The following is a 15,104-nucleotide window of genomic DNA, read 5'->3' on the forward strand; positions in this document are numbered from 1 at the left end:
AAATATTGATGAAATCGCTCGGGTGAATCTGCAGTTAAAAACTAAAGAGATGAGGAAATTATTGAAATCGTGGAGCTGCTTATCTTTATCCTTCATAGGGAGGGTAAATGTAATAAAAATGACTATTTTACCCAAGTTTACTTTTGTTTTCAACGCTATCCCTTTGGAGTTCAATTCATCTCAAATAAAAAAGATCCAAAGTGAACTAAACTCTTTCATTTGGTCCTCAAAAATGCCCAGGATAGCTTGGAAAAACTTGAGCCAGAAAAACACATCGAGGAGGGATAGCTAGCCCGGACCTCCTGATGTATTATAAAGCCTTTCATTTCAAGAATATAAGGCATCTTTTTCGAGAATATGTCACGTACCCTACTTATTGGAAAGCAATAACAAATCACAGTCACTGCCTTTATAAGTTTGGTCATCCAAAATTCTTCAAAAAATTTAAACTAAAGGTCTTAAGATCCACATTTAAACTTTGGTCAGACATAAGGAAAATTTGGCGGTACCCATACTATAGCTCGCAAGCCCCGATATGGAACTCCCCAGGTACTCCCAAATGTTTGCAGGACTCCCTAGCTCTCCCTTTGAAAAGGGTTGGAATAACAATTTAGGGAGATCTCCTGGGAAACGGTAACTTAAAACCATGGGAAGAGCTGGTAGTACTAACTGCAAACGAAATCTCGAGGTTTAAGTTTTATCAGTTGGTTAACGGGGCTTAAACTCAAGCTATTTGGCCAGATGATGTCACAAACTTAGAGGGTGAGCTTAATAAAGCTCCTGGGAAGAAAGAAGTATCGAAATGGTACTGATGCCTAGTGGAGAAGAAGAAAGCAGACTACGATATTCCAGACCGCAAATGGAAGAAGATCTTTCCGGCTGAAGACTTGCAACAAGCTTGGCAAGTATCCTACACCTATTTATGGCACATTACAATTTCTGCACCTCTGAGGAAAAATCATTTATTTACTCTGCATAGATCATACTGGACCCCCAAAAAGCTCTCTAAAATGAATACCCAGGTGACGAAAAAATACCCAAAATGTGGTGAGAGGGAAGTAAACAATATTCACATGTTCTACCCTTGCCCCCAACTTGATCTATTTTGGAATGAAATTAGTAAGATCATTGGCAAAAGTTTAAACTCAACTATTAAGGTAAAAGCTTTTAATATTATCTTTGGCATTATGGGTAGTCATGATCTTAATATTAACTTGACAAAAAAACAGAAACATCTTTGGTTTACATTTATGCTTTTAGCCAGACGCGAGATTTGTATAAAGTGGATACTTCCCTCTCCCCCACTGATCCATGAATGGGTTCGATCAGTAGAAAAATTTAGGAATCTGGATAGAGTTAGGGGGGAATGTAAACGAACAGAGTATTGGGAACTATAGGATAATTTCAGGCGGTAGGGTAGGGTGGGATGTCCAATGATTTAAACACCGCGATCAAATAATCGATGGATCCATGGATGCAGTAACCAGCATCAAATTGGCTTATGGAATCGGTGGATTTAAGGCATGGCCTCTATCTCTGCTCCAAGGGCGGCTAAGTTAAGAGGAGACCCGATTGCAAAATTAATAAGATCGCATAAATGAGGACAAAAAAAAAAAAAAAGAAAAGATAAGGGGATAACGGACACCCCTGCCTGGTGCCCTGCCCAGTAGTGAAAGCAGGGGACGCGAAGCCCGCAATTTGCACAGATGCCGTCAGATGTGTATACAACAAGGTCAGATAGGACAGTAAGCGTGGCACAAAATGTAATCTCCGCAGGAGCGCGAACAAATACACCCAACTCAAGGAATCAAACGCCCTGTCCATGTCTGCTAACAAGAGCGCCACACATTCCCCCACTCCCTGAACGGTCGCGATCGCTACTTGTGCTCGTCTAATATTATGGCGTGTAGCACGTTGGGGCATAAACCCAGCCTGGTGCGGATGGACAAGCGAGGTAATATGGGGTCGAAGGCGATTAGCCAGCGCTTTGGCCACAATCTTGGCCTCAACGTTCAGAAGAGAGATGGGGCGATACTAAGCATGATGCTCGGGCGGCCTCCCGGGTTTGTGGAATACTACTATTCGCGCAAGTCTCCAATCGCTGGGCAACCTCCCCTGGTCCCTGGCCTCCACCACCCCCCTGTGAAAGTGGGGGCCCAACTGCAGGAAATATTTTTTTTAAACTCACAAGGGAAGCCATTTGGACCCGGAGCCTTGCCAGAATTCAGGTCGCCTAGTGCTGTCCCCAATTCTTCTTCCGTGAGCAGCGTGTCTAGCTCATCCCGGATCTCGTTCGGGAGGGCCCTCGGCGAAAGATCATCAAGAAAACTGCCAATGGTCTCTGCCAACAGACACTCCGCGGGGGCATACAATCGCTCATAATACTCCGCAAAACTACTAGTGATGGCCGGCGCGGCCAACACAGGTGACCCATCCGATCGCACGATGCCAGGAAGGACCTGGGGGCGAAGAGAGCCCTGACACAATCTATGGACCATCTTGCCCGATTTGTCACCCCATTGGCAGATCCTACTGCGGGTGGACAGCCAAGCCTGGCGAGCTTCATCTAAAAGAATATGAGAATATTCCTGTTGAGCCAGCAATAATTGATGGAGGGCCAACCGGCCCCCTTCTTCCGGACCGCGCGACTCCAGTTCGACAATGGTAGCCTCTGCTCGGACCAGGGCCTCTCTGCGTGACTTTCGAGATGCCACGCAAAAGGAGATGTCTGCCCCCCGAATCGTGGGTTCCAATGCCTCCTAAAGCATCCCGGCCTCCCGGACCGAGCCTACGTTAGTGGTCAAATATAGATCGATGGCGTCCTCCATCCGCTCTCAGTAATCCTCCTTCTGGAGGTTCCAGGTGGATAAGCGCCATCGGAACAGCCCGCAAGCCCCTCCGGCTCGTATAGTAAGGGTCACTGGAGAATGATCAGAGAGCCCCCACGGGAGAATGTCTGCAGCCACCACCCGGCTATCAAAGACCCTTGGGATAAAGAGGTAGTCTAGGCGGGAAAAGGCACCATGTACCGCCGAAAGAAACGTGTATCCCTGCATAGGGCCAAGCAATCTACGCCAGGGGTCAACCCAGTCAAGATTCAAAGCCAAAGAATACAATTTAGCAGGGTGGGGGATTCCCGGCTGACCCCCCCTATCTCCATCGGTCCCTGGCCCCATCCATAATGTCGTTCCAATCCCCTCCGACCACCGCTAAGCCTCAGGTAACGTTGCCCACAGGGCCATAATTCTCTCCGCCAGCCCCCAAGAGAAAGGCGGAGGCGCATAGATACTCCATAGGACTAATACCTCTCCACTCACCGTGCCCTACAGGTACCGACCCTGTGTGTCTCCCCAGGCCCTCATGTGTGTGTATGCAACTCGGCAATGGATCAAGATGGCGACCCCACCCCTCGAGCCCCTCACAAACCCAGAATGAAAGACTTGAGTTAAGCCAAAGTGTTGAAAACATAACGCCTTATTCCGATGAGGTGCGTTTCCTGCAGCAGTACCACGTCTGCACGGGCGCATTTAGCTAATTTCAAAATAGCCCCCCGTTTGATTTTGTCTAGAGCCCCCCTAACATTCCAGCTGAGGACCCGGAGAAGACCCGAGGCCTCCCGTACAGTGACAGTCATTCCCACACTGTGCATGTACCCTGTAGATTAATAGCGGCAGCAAGAATCCTCTGTGCATAATAACAGACTCCAGAACCCAAGTAGATGGTGCAACAACCCAACAAACTCCTCCCCTAAAACACAACCCCACAGTTCCCCCACCCTGTACCTCAAAAACGGAGAAGTACCTGTCGCGGCTGGAAAGACAGGTTGACCCCAACAAGAAGTCTCACCACCGCCCACCAATGGATCCCCAGCACACGGCCCATTGTCCGTCAGCCTCCCCTCCCCCTGTGGAGCCCCACAGAGGACAGGCTGTCTCATTTGCTTCTCCGGACAGCACAAGAAATAACAATCTAGAAGTGTACATGGTCAATTAGGGTTCAGTCCACCGCTGCGGATGAACGGGAAGTGGACTCCCCGCGCGATGTGGCACCACAGGATTGAGATCGCCGCCTGGATTTGGAGCGCTTACCCCCCTCCCCCTTGGCCCCTGTTGGTTCCGAGCCGGTCCACTCGAAGATGAATCCGATTCTCTCCCTGGGGGAGAATGAGGACGCAGCCGCACCGCCTCATCTGTCCATTGAAACACTTCCTCCGGTGGGTACGAGATCGGTATACCACTCGCAACCTGGCCAGGTAGAGCAGGGCATAGGGAAGCTAGAGCTTCCGGAGGCTGGCCTTGGCGGCCAGGAATGACTGCCGCCATTGCTGGACCAGTTTAGTGTAGTCCGGAAAAATCAAAATTCGCAAATTGTCAAACAGCAGCGGCTCCTTAGCCCGGGCCTGCTTCAGGATGATGTCTGTCGTGGTAGTTGAGAAGTTTAGCAATAACCGGCCTCGGGCGGGCCCCCAACGGGGTTTCTGCATCATAGCCCTGTGTGCCCGTTCCACCACAAAGCGAGTCGAAAGCTCCCCTGGGGGGAGCCAGCTTTACAGCCAGTTTGTAAGAAATCGATCCATATTCCCAGATTCGCAACCCTCCGGGAAGCCAACAAGGCGCAGGTTGTTGTGGCGCGCTCTCCCCTCCGCATCCTCCACCCTCGCTGCCAAGCTCTGCTGTGAAGTCTCAAGGGAGGATACCTTCTGCTGCAAAGTGGCAACCGCATCTTCCACCCCCGAGACCCTCGTCTCCGCCTCTGTGATGCAGGCAACTGAATTCCTTAGCTCTTGGCGCAGGAGCATTACATCAGAGCCAACCGCCCAGATCTTGGCCTCCAAAGTGTCTCTGGATTGGGTAATAGCCATAAGGGCTGCATTGTCTGGTATAGCATTTTGCGACCCCCCCAGGCGTCGCCGCCTGGGCTCCCTGGCCTGTAAACGTATCTATCGTGCTCTGCTTAGTCGAGCCACCGCCAGGCATGTCCCTGGTCATAGTGCTACAGTCACCGCCGTCAATTCCGACCAATGGAGCCCACTAAACAAGCACCCCACTGATGCGGTGAGGCCGGGGTCTCTGCCCCTCAGAGTCCAAGTGACGACAGGCCGGCCTCCAGATAAGCCCCCACCTAGGCAACTCCAACAGTATTCCCCAGGGGACTAGAAGCATCTGATCCAACCCCCCTGCAGCCCGACCCGACTGCCGAAACCACAGTGGATACCCTCCGGAGGAGACGAGGCGAGGGGGGGGGGGAGGGGGAGATGTTCCAGAATCTCAGCAATAAAGTAGAGGGGCACCGGCCACCACCAGGCCGCCCGCCTCAACGACAATCCCCACAGGACCCCAAGCTCCGTGACCCGAACTGGCCGCCGACTCCCTCAGCTCCCCCACTCCGCAGCCCCCCCCCCCCAGGAGGCCCCAAGCAGTGTCCGGCCGACAGCCGGCCAAAATAGAACCCAAGGCCCGAGGGTGAGGACTCAGCGCGGCTCCACTATTATTCCATTGGGCTGCCACACAGGGGCATCTCCAGGTCACCCGGTCGCGACCAAATTGCAGGCAACAGGTCCCATAAGGCCGCCAATCCCCCTGCAGGTCCACACTTACCGAGAGGGGAGGGTGGAGGGAGGAAAGAAGAAAAGATAGGTGCCGGCCACCTACCGGCCACTCACCCAGCAGTGCGACCACAACCTTCCGCCTCAGTCAGGTGCCAATGTAGGAGAACCCTCGGGGGGGGCCCCCACACCACCAGGAATCCACGTGGAAGACAGGCAAGACAATTCAACGGCAAATTCTCCGCCCCCCCCTCCCCCGAGGGTGTCCCGCTACTGTTCATGAAATTTTATGCACCCCCGTCGCAATCTCGGGGGCCAGGGGCGCCACCATTCAGGGCAAGCTCCACTCAATATGCCTCGGCCGGCGCTCAATCCACCGCCAGATGAGGGCTTGCTCTCCCAGGGCAAGGGCTCCACCCCGGTCAGCCGCAACCCGATTAGGCTGTCGAAATTCGGAGCACTCCGGTCGCAGTCTCGGGCCCAGGGGGAGCGCCACCAACCAGGGCAGGCTCCGCTCGGCAGGTCACAGCCGGCGCCCAGTCTGCCACCAGTAGAAGGCTCGACCTCCCACGGCCGACTCAGCCCCCAGGTGGTGCGGCCCAGAAATCAGGCAACGCAGTGGCATAAGGAGCAGCCGCGTCACCAGGAGGCCGCACCCCGTCTCAGTCACCGCACCACCGACTGCAGACCCCCAGCAGCGCTCAGGCCAGCACCGGGGGAAGCCGTTTGGAAGCCGCAACGGCAGGACGGCCCATGGACCTCCGTAGGTGCCGGAGAAGCAGGATAATTAAACGATTACCGTGGGGCTGGATGGAGCGCGCTCAGCCCACGTCCCCCATAGCCTGCCAAGCCACACCCCCCCTGAATAACCTATTTTTAAGGATATTTTTGATACTGTATGTTGGATTTTTGTCATTTATTCTTGTGTTAGTTAGCTAAAGATTACTTATTTTTCTAAACTGGTGTGGTATCCATTTGTAGTGTTTTCACTGTATTACTGTAAGTGTTCACAAATGCTTTACACACTGCCTCTGAGATGAGCCTGTCTGCTCGTGCCAAGCTACCAAGGGGGTGAGCAGGGGTTATTTTAGAGGTGTACCCCCCTAACCCTGACTAGAAGCAAGGGCCCCTATTTGGACAAAGGTACCTACCTCTGCCAACTAGAGACCCCCATTACTAATACCAGCGAACTCATAAAACGATTTCACTATCAAGAAAATCGAATGGGATATACGTTCGCCTCCATATAGCAACCACACCCCATATAACAACCCATCTTTGAACACTGGAAGGTTACAAATATGTCATCATCCTTGTCTTTCTGAGACAAGCTGAAAATGATACAACCTTTAGAAAGATTCTTAAAACCTGGCTTTTTTCCTAGTCCTATTGTGTTATACTTCGACAGTGAGGCTGGAATAGTACTTGTAGTCTGCACGTCCAGCACCGAGACAGCCCTTTGGGGGTGATTGTTGACCCTCATGAATGACTTATTTCTTTTCATTTCTGAAAGTCACTAGATCTACTTATATAGTGATTTAAATGCCTTCTGGGCCTAGATCATAAGGGGTTTGTTCCTCTTGAGGGATGAGGAGGATGGAAAATAGCTAGTAGAGAAAAGATCTTGGGGAACACGAAAATCAGACACCACTTTTGATTAAAAATAAATCTGGCTTTACATGAAGGATGACACTATCCTTGTGAAATACCTTGAAAGGGAGAAAAGAAGATGAGAATATGGAGTTCGCTCACCCTCCTAGCAGAGGTAACAGCTACCAAAGAAAATCACCACCCAAGTATGAACCTTTTGGCAAGAATGCATTTGTTCGAATGAAGGACCCATCAAAATGTGAACCCCAAATCCAAATCACAAGCGTGCGAAAAGGTTTCAAGAGAAACTTATTCTGTAAATCCTAAAAAAACCTATTGGTAACTCAAATAATACTGCTCGAGTAAAGATAAACAAGATAAAATAGGTGCCAATTAATCCTTCATAGTACTAATCAGTCTTGTTCCAGCCATGGAGCAGTGAATTGAAAAACACATGGACAGTATGAGCCTCTAAAGGCCCAACGGAATGCTCATACAATGCCAAAAAAAGATCTGGACCTACACTCCTTTTTTAAAGACGAACTGCAAACGTCCACTATTGTAAATCTCTTACTACCAATGGGAAGAGCTAAATGTTATCCTTCAAGGTCCTACAGAATTGAATCTATTGAAGGCGCAAAGCCCAATGTGGGCACAACATTCTCAAAAGCACATGAGACACCAGCATATACTTGGCGCCATCAAGCCTAAACTAAGTAAAGCTGCCCCTACCAGTGCAACAAGATTCTTTTCAAATAGGATAACAATTTCCAGAAAGGACAGACAACCTTTCTGGGAAGAAATTACAATAATAAAACTAACGTCAAAAACTGGTGGTTGTAATGGTCATGATTTTGAGTACAACAGTCCGATAACTCACCCTAATCAACCAGTTATCCACATATGGATAAACAGGGACTGATGCAAATGAGCCACCACTTCTGCCATAACCACTGTAAAGACTCTGGATCTAGGAGAGACAAAAGAACAGTACACTCAATTGCAATTGAGCCCCCACCCCCTGAACCTGATAAGCATACAAAACAGTGATGGAAGGAATGCTTGAATTATTCATACCCACTGGTAATCACTCGGGCCAAATCCCAATCCATTGTTATTTTGCACACCATGCCGCCTCAGATTGGTCCCAGCAATATGCAAATCAGTCTTGACCTAGCTCTAATAGGAAGAGTCCAGCCGGAACTGCCAAACCAGGTCCTCCCTGAACTGAAACACAAGCAACCCAGGACCGGTTTTGCCCTAGTTATGGGATTATCAGCCGGGTATGGATTGGCCCAGAGTGCTAGCCAATGGCTGAGATTAATTCAAGCATTCCATCCATCACGGTTTTGTAAACCTCCTAGAACCTGAAACACATCCTAAGAGAATTACAAGGATATGTAAATAGATGTAAGGGAGCTCCAGAGAAACCATTGAGTCCTGATCCTGTAAAGTTAGAAGAAATTGACAAAAGTCAACATATTGAATTCTTTTCCAAAAACATGTCGAAAAGATATAAAAATCTGGCATAGGCCATACACCTACCCCTTTCTTTGGAATGATAAGCTATTGTGAATAGAGTCATTACACTCTCTGAGAACTACCTCTAGTGCACCTTTTTATAAAAAAGCAGAAATCACATTCATCAAAATGTTTGTGTGAGAGCTGAGGAGGTCTCTTCCAAAATGGCAGACGGTAACCATGTTTGTCAATCTGCAAAACCCATTGGTCCAAACTAATCTGCAGTTTGTGACTAAATGCTCCTACACGACTACCCTCAACAGTTTATAGATGAACAAACCCCTAACAGGAATCAGAATAGTTTTGCGGCAGGAGGGGTGGAAGAGGAGGAAGAGAATCCTTGACCCTGTTGACCCTGCCTGATACGTGCCCCTTGTAGGTTTGGAAACATCTACTGTGGAGTCTGATGCTGCTGTTGTGTCCGCTGTCATCCAAACCAATGAACAAAGCATCTGAATTTTCTTTAGTGGCTATGACCAAGCTTCATTAACTTGTTCCATCTAAGCCTTAGTGAAGAGAAGGATCTCATCAGATATCTGTTTCTCTGTCATTATATCCGTAAAAGTTAAAATGTATGTTGCTGTCTAGTCAACTCAATATGCTAGGTCTCTGCTGCCTTTTAGCCACTGCGACATAATGAGCCTATTCAGCAGAAGAGACTATGTCTCTTCTGCCATGACACGTGAAAGAATGGCACAGAGTAATGGTCCTTACCGGGTGACAATCAGTCCTAGACCTACTTCACCTAAAAGAATTACATGGCTTGAAGCCAGAAGATTTTAGGGGGTGGGGGGAGGGGGTTGGAGGTGACATGATGTCCACATTTTCAGAGATTATGAAGAATAAGTGTAGAAAATAGTTAACGAAAATTTTAAATAACTCAGTGGCCCTGGATCTTTCATTTGTTGGAGGGATGGAGAAAATGAACTGATGTCAAAGGCATACTAAGCACCAAATATTTGCTTCAACACATATTTCCAATGGAGCCATGAGACGCTACCTCCAATTACAGTGATTAAGACTACAAAAAAAATATAGATCCAGACCGGTGCCTGGCAGGCGATTAAAGTAAGGAATTTGTGCCAGTTAATATAGACTTATAGCCCGCCGTAGCGGCTATTGAAGGCCCGCTCCCGCGTTAAAGGGCTGAGCCGAAAGCGGGGGACTTTAATAGCCGGTATAGCCCTGCTACGAACGGGTAGAAGGCTATTAGACCATTCTGCCACTAGAGGGCAGAATGTTCTAACAAATAAGACAAAGGCTTCTCGAAGCTCCGAGAAGCCTTTGTAAAACATTGGAATGTTGCTCTGCGGGCCTTTACCGGCCCGTAGAAGCAGGCAGCACTCCATTGTCTTCAATAGAGCTTCCAACATTCCAATGTTCTAATATAGCCTTATAGCCCGCCGTAGCGGGCTATACCGGCTATTAAAGGCCCGCTGCAGCGTTAAAGGCCCGAGCCGAAGGCGAGGGACTTTAACAAAAGCAGCGGGACTTTAATAGCGATATAGCCCTTCTACGAAGGGCTATAAGGCTATTAGACCATTCTGCCACTAGAGGGCAGAATGTTCCAACAAATTAAACAAAGGCTTCTCGAAGTTCGAGGGGATTTAAATCCCCTCGAGCTTCGAGAGGCTTTTGTAAAACATTGGAATGTTGCTCTGCGGGCCTTTACCGGCCCGTAGAAGCACGGAGCACTCCATTGTCTACAATGGAGTGCTCCACATTCCAATGTTCTAATATCTATTAAAAACCTTTGCTTACTAATATAACTTTGAAAAACTAAATTAGAATCATTAGATCTTAAGTGCACACAATAATCAACAGTTTTACATGAGTTGAAATAATTATAAAACTAAGGGAGGTATAACAAAATTGGGAATGCTAGTTTTAACAGTTTGAAAAATAACTTTGTGCTAAATAAAAAGTTTGAATTGTAAATAACAAGGCATTATGTTTTCACTGTATTATGATCAGCTGCGGCCACTGCAGGTTAGAGCGGTGGGGCGGGCTGGGTGGCATTTCGGGAGATGACCGTAAGGGAAAATTAATTATTTATTTGATTTTCCCTTGTGGTCGTCCCTCGAAATCTCCTCCCAGTCGGCCCCACCGCTCTTACCTAAAGCGGCCGCGGCTGATTATGATACTCTTTGGGAGGAAAACCTCTGAAGAACTCTCAATGGACAAAAACTAGGTAGGAAATATAATCTTTCCTCACTGGGCGTCCAGCAGAAAACTAAAGAAATACATGATTCTTTCTAGAATGCCAAAGCAGAGTAAGTGAATTCTTGCAGACTCAGTTCAATGGTCAGTGCTTTGACATCCAATTTTGAGCATGTTCATCGCTGGTTTGTAAATTTGAGCACTTTTATGCCCCTCCTCTATCGGTTTCATTTCTAGTTCTCCATTCCCTGACCCTTTCTATGCTTCTCCACAGCACATGTTCTTTCTGCCATTACCTGATACAACCCATGATCCAGCAGCACAATCTCTGTTCTTTTGGTGTCTGGGCATCTCCTGACCAGCACATTCCCCGGATGAGGATCGCAGTGCACAAACCCATTGACAAAGATCATCTCGCTGTACATCTGGCCCAGGCCACGCGACACCTGGAGGAGGAACATCCAAGATGTTAACTCAATGCTCATTCTAACTGCAGAGACCGCCATCAATAAATGCCAGCAAAGTGAACAAAAAAATAACACAGTGCAAGAACCCCATCAATACTGCTGCAGGTCCTGACCTAGATAAGAATGCACAAGATTGAACTTTTGAACTTTTCAACCTTGCGCTTAATATTGATACATCTTTACATTTGCTCCTACAGAATCATTTCATTAAATCCAGTGAGTTAAACGAGTGTGATTAAACTCAGATACATAAGCACGAACATGCACATATATGCAAAATGTTTAACCCCCTCATTATCAAATGGGTTGTAGATATTTTAAGTGGGAAGTTTTGCTTTCTTTTTTGCTGTTCAGCAAGCCCTCTATTGAATATGCAATAGCTAGCCTGTACGCATTACTGACATTAGATCTTTGGAAAAGGCTCATATCCCAGGATAGGGACAAGCACACATATTTCAGCCGAAGGACATGCAGGGAAAATAAGGATTGAATGACCCTTGTACAATGATAGAGCATAAAAGGCGGGGGTGATCAAGGCTGAAACTGCACCTGCAACATCCCCAAAAGAACCCATGGTCTAGGTACGAATTTCATCAGAGCATGACAAGCACTGACAGATCCTAATAAAGTGAAACATGTATTAAATGCATCCTTTTTCACAAGTTAGGTTAGGTAATGTAGCTTTATAAACATATAACACCGCTGCATGTACTGACATCTAGTTTCAGTACGTAGACGTGAATGAAAGAGGTAAAACTGCAACCACAAAACTCAAGTCCAGCTACTTCATATGTGGTGGAGGTTAAACCATGGGAGGCCACAGTCCTGGGACACTCTATCATGGCTTGAGTATGAGATTTTTGGATGTAGCAAAGTGCACGGGTCTATCTCAGTCACAACATGTAGAAAGACATCCTCCCAATAGCATGTTGTTTACATTGACAGCAATATGCAAGAGAACTAATATCGGCAAAACCAATAGGTCCGACCGGAAGCGATCATCAACCAATCTCTGCTTTGGTCAACATTAGCAGCACGAGGCATGAGGAATATCTAGCTGTAGGCAACGTGCACAGTCTAGATAATGAAACAGCCTCAATTGAACGTATCAAATGGGGGCCTATAAGTTGGACAAAGTACAACAAATGGAAGCACAACACATGAATAATTGGCCCACAGACCAGTTGGGCAGATATCATGAGTTCGCTATTCAATGCATTAACTCCAGGAAAGCAATTTACTCATAATAATAAACACATACAATTGGGGAAATTTAATTACACAGACAATCAAATCTTCTTACAGAGCAAAAAGAGCTGCCGATTGGCAGAATTAAAGTACAAGAAGGAAAAGTTTACCCACACGGAAAGACAATTGAAGACAGCAAAAAAAAATCACAAAAAAATTGTTTGGCAACTACAACAATCCGGTATAGAGGAAAAATGGCGACTCATCTATACATTACTAGCACCCAACAAAAGCAAGGAAATTTGGAGATATATTAATGGCCTTTATGGTGGCCATCACATTCATAATGCCGTGCCCGCCAACAAATGGGCTGTTCACGCCACCAACCTATATGTCGACCAGAAAACACCTATGGGAAGCATTGCCAAAGAAGAAGATCACCAACATGAGGAGAGCAACGTGGTGGATCTACATCAAACAGAAAGGGAAATATAAACCATCCTCAAGAGCATCAGGAAGGATGGGGCGCCAGGGCCCAATGGGCTGCCGGGGAATATCTTTAAGGAAGATGGCGAATTCTGGGCACCCCACAATCAAACCTTATTCAATCATTGTTACAATTTTTCTGTTGTCCCGGATTCATGGAAAGGCTCCATTCTACATCCCATTTACAAAAAGGGGGATGCATCAGATCCTGGGAATTATAGATTGATTGCACTACAGGATGTGGAAGGAAAGGCATTTGCAAAAAGGCTCTTGAAAGAACTAGAGACATGGATCACAAAAAAACAAGTAATTCCGCATTATCAAACTGGCTTTCGGCCGAACTCGTCGACCATGGATAATGCCATTGCACTTTCATATCTGGCAACGAGGGCAACTGGACCCGTCTCCCCACCACTATATGCATGCTTTGTGGACTATAGCGCAGCCTTTGATGGAGTCGATCGAAGCATTCTGTGGGCAAAATTGGCCAAGTGGGGCATACCACGGAAATTGCTTGCGGCTATTATATCACTCTATACTGGTACGTGGGTGCGAGTAAAGCTCACTAGCACATGCGCAACTGCCAGGATCTTCACAAACCGGGGGCTAAAACAGGGTTGCGTGATTGCTCCCACCCTGTTTAATTTATACACTGCTGATCTGGGAGAAGCACTGCTAAAAACCAACATCTTTCCCCCAAAATTGGGCCACCTTAGATTGCCTATCATGCAGTATGCAGATGATCTTGTCCTGTTGGACTATACAAGAATTGGCATGAAAAGGGCACTAGAGTCGCTACATAACTATAACATGGAAAACAAGCTTGTAGCCAATGCATCTAAGACCAAAGTGCTGATATTTGGTCACAAGCCAAAAAAGCAAACACTAGCTTGGCAGCTGGGTCCTCTAAAGATAAGCACGACCAACAAGTACACTTATCTAGGAGTACAATTCGCAGACACCGGCAGACCTGCCCTGCAGGTTAAAGCACTGGAGGCAAAAGCAGCCAAACTAACATACGGTTTGTGTAAACTACATGAAAAGCTTGTAAGCCACTCGACGGAGGGGATCCGACGTGTCATGCAAGCCAAGCTACTGCCAACTCTCAGCTATGGCCACCTTGTCTTTCCTGGTTTTTTGACTAAAAAACTGGAGGGTCTATACACAATGGCGTATAGAAAGTTTTTAAGCTACCCCACACGACCAGGCGATCATAGACTAGAGATCAATATTACAGCAATGGACATTGAATGTAAAAAAGATATAGTCAAATTCCAACACAACGTGACCAATGCATGTCCGGGCTCTATCAGGGCAGCGCTACAGGTGGTCTTCACAGACAATAACAGTCATTGGGCAAGGTATCTCTTGAGTGCCAAACAAACACTGGGTCCATTAATAGAACCTCCTACAGATATATAATAAACAAAGGGGAGAGTAAACATCCTGCTAAAAAATGTGGAAAGAACATCTCGAGGCAACAGGACCTTGAACGGATCAGATTGGTCCTGGGTGCAGAAGGCCTCGCTAACTCACATGAAAGTACCACATGCCAGCCTTACTTAAAAGCCGGCTTGGAAGAAAAGCCCTACAAAATGTTATGAGAGTGAGGCTCTTAACCCTGCCAATACAACACTATAGAGCCCACTGGAAAAACTGGTCATCAAGTGGCTCCGGCTGCTGCCTGTGTCAATATCACACAGAATCTGCAGAGCATGTTATTTGGTGTTGCCCAGTCTTGCTTTCTCCAAGGCGCTTGTATCTATGAACTATGTTCATACATCACAGCGTTAGATCATGTAAGGAGGCCTTAAGGCATATCTACACCACCATTGTCCCGATGGAGCTGGCACTAATCGGGAAATTTTATGCGGCTGCTGAAATGCTCATACGAACAGCCAGAGAAGAGTCAGCTGAATAAACTACGTCCCAGCACCTTCGATATTTGTACTTTGCACACCCCCCGTGTCAAATTCTGCACATGCTGCCACTAAATGGACTGTTTTTAGTCACTGTATAGTACTTCTGCTTTTTATACATGTCGTTTTAATCAGATCGTACGCTTTTAACTTGCACTTTTGTTGTTTTTGTAAAAGATTTTAAATAATCATACAATAAAGTGGTTGGTTGGTTGAATAGGTCTGACC

At 47.1% G+C, this 15,104-nt stretch overlaps 1 protein-coding gene across 1 annotated transcript in view; it reads right to left on the reverse strand.

Annotated features, from left to right (window-relative positions):
* Window positions 1-15,104, reverse strand: part of ADCK1 (aarF domain containing kinase 1) — an 805,280-nt gene that overhangs the window by 131,102 nt on the left and 659,074 nt on the right. Inside the window, exon 8 of the mRNA XM_085626629.1 lies at window positions 11,113-11,262. Coding sequence (XP_085482755.1) covers window positions 11,113-11,262 — 150 coding nt within the window. The remainder of the gene's footprint in view (window positions 1-11,112; window positions 11,263-15,104) is intronic.

This window comes from Triturus cristatus, chromosome 9 (assembly GCF_964204655.1).
Source record: "Triturus cristatus chromosome 9, aTriCri1.1, whole genome shotgun sequence".
Classification (NCBI taxonomy): Eukaryota; Metazoa; Chordata; class Amphibia; order Caudata; family Salamandridae; genus Triturus; species Triturus cristatus.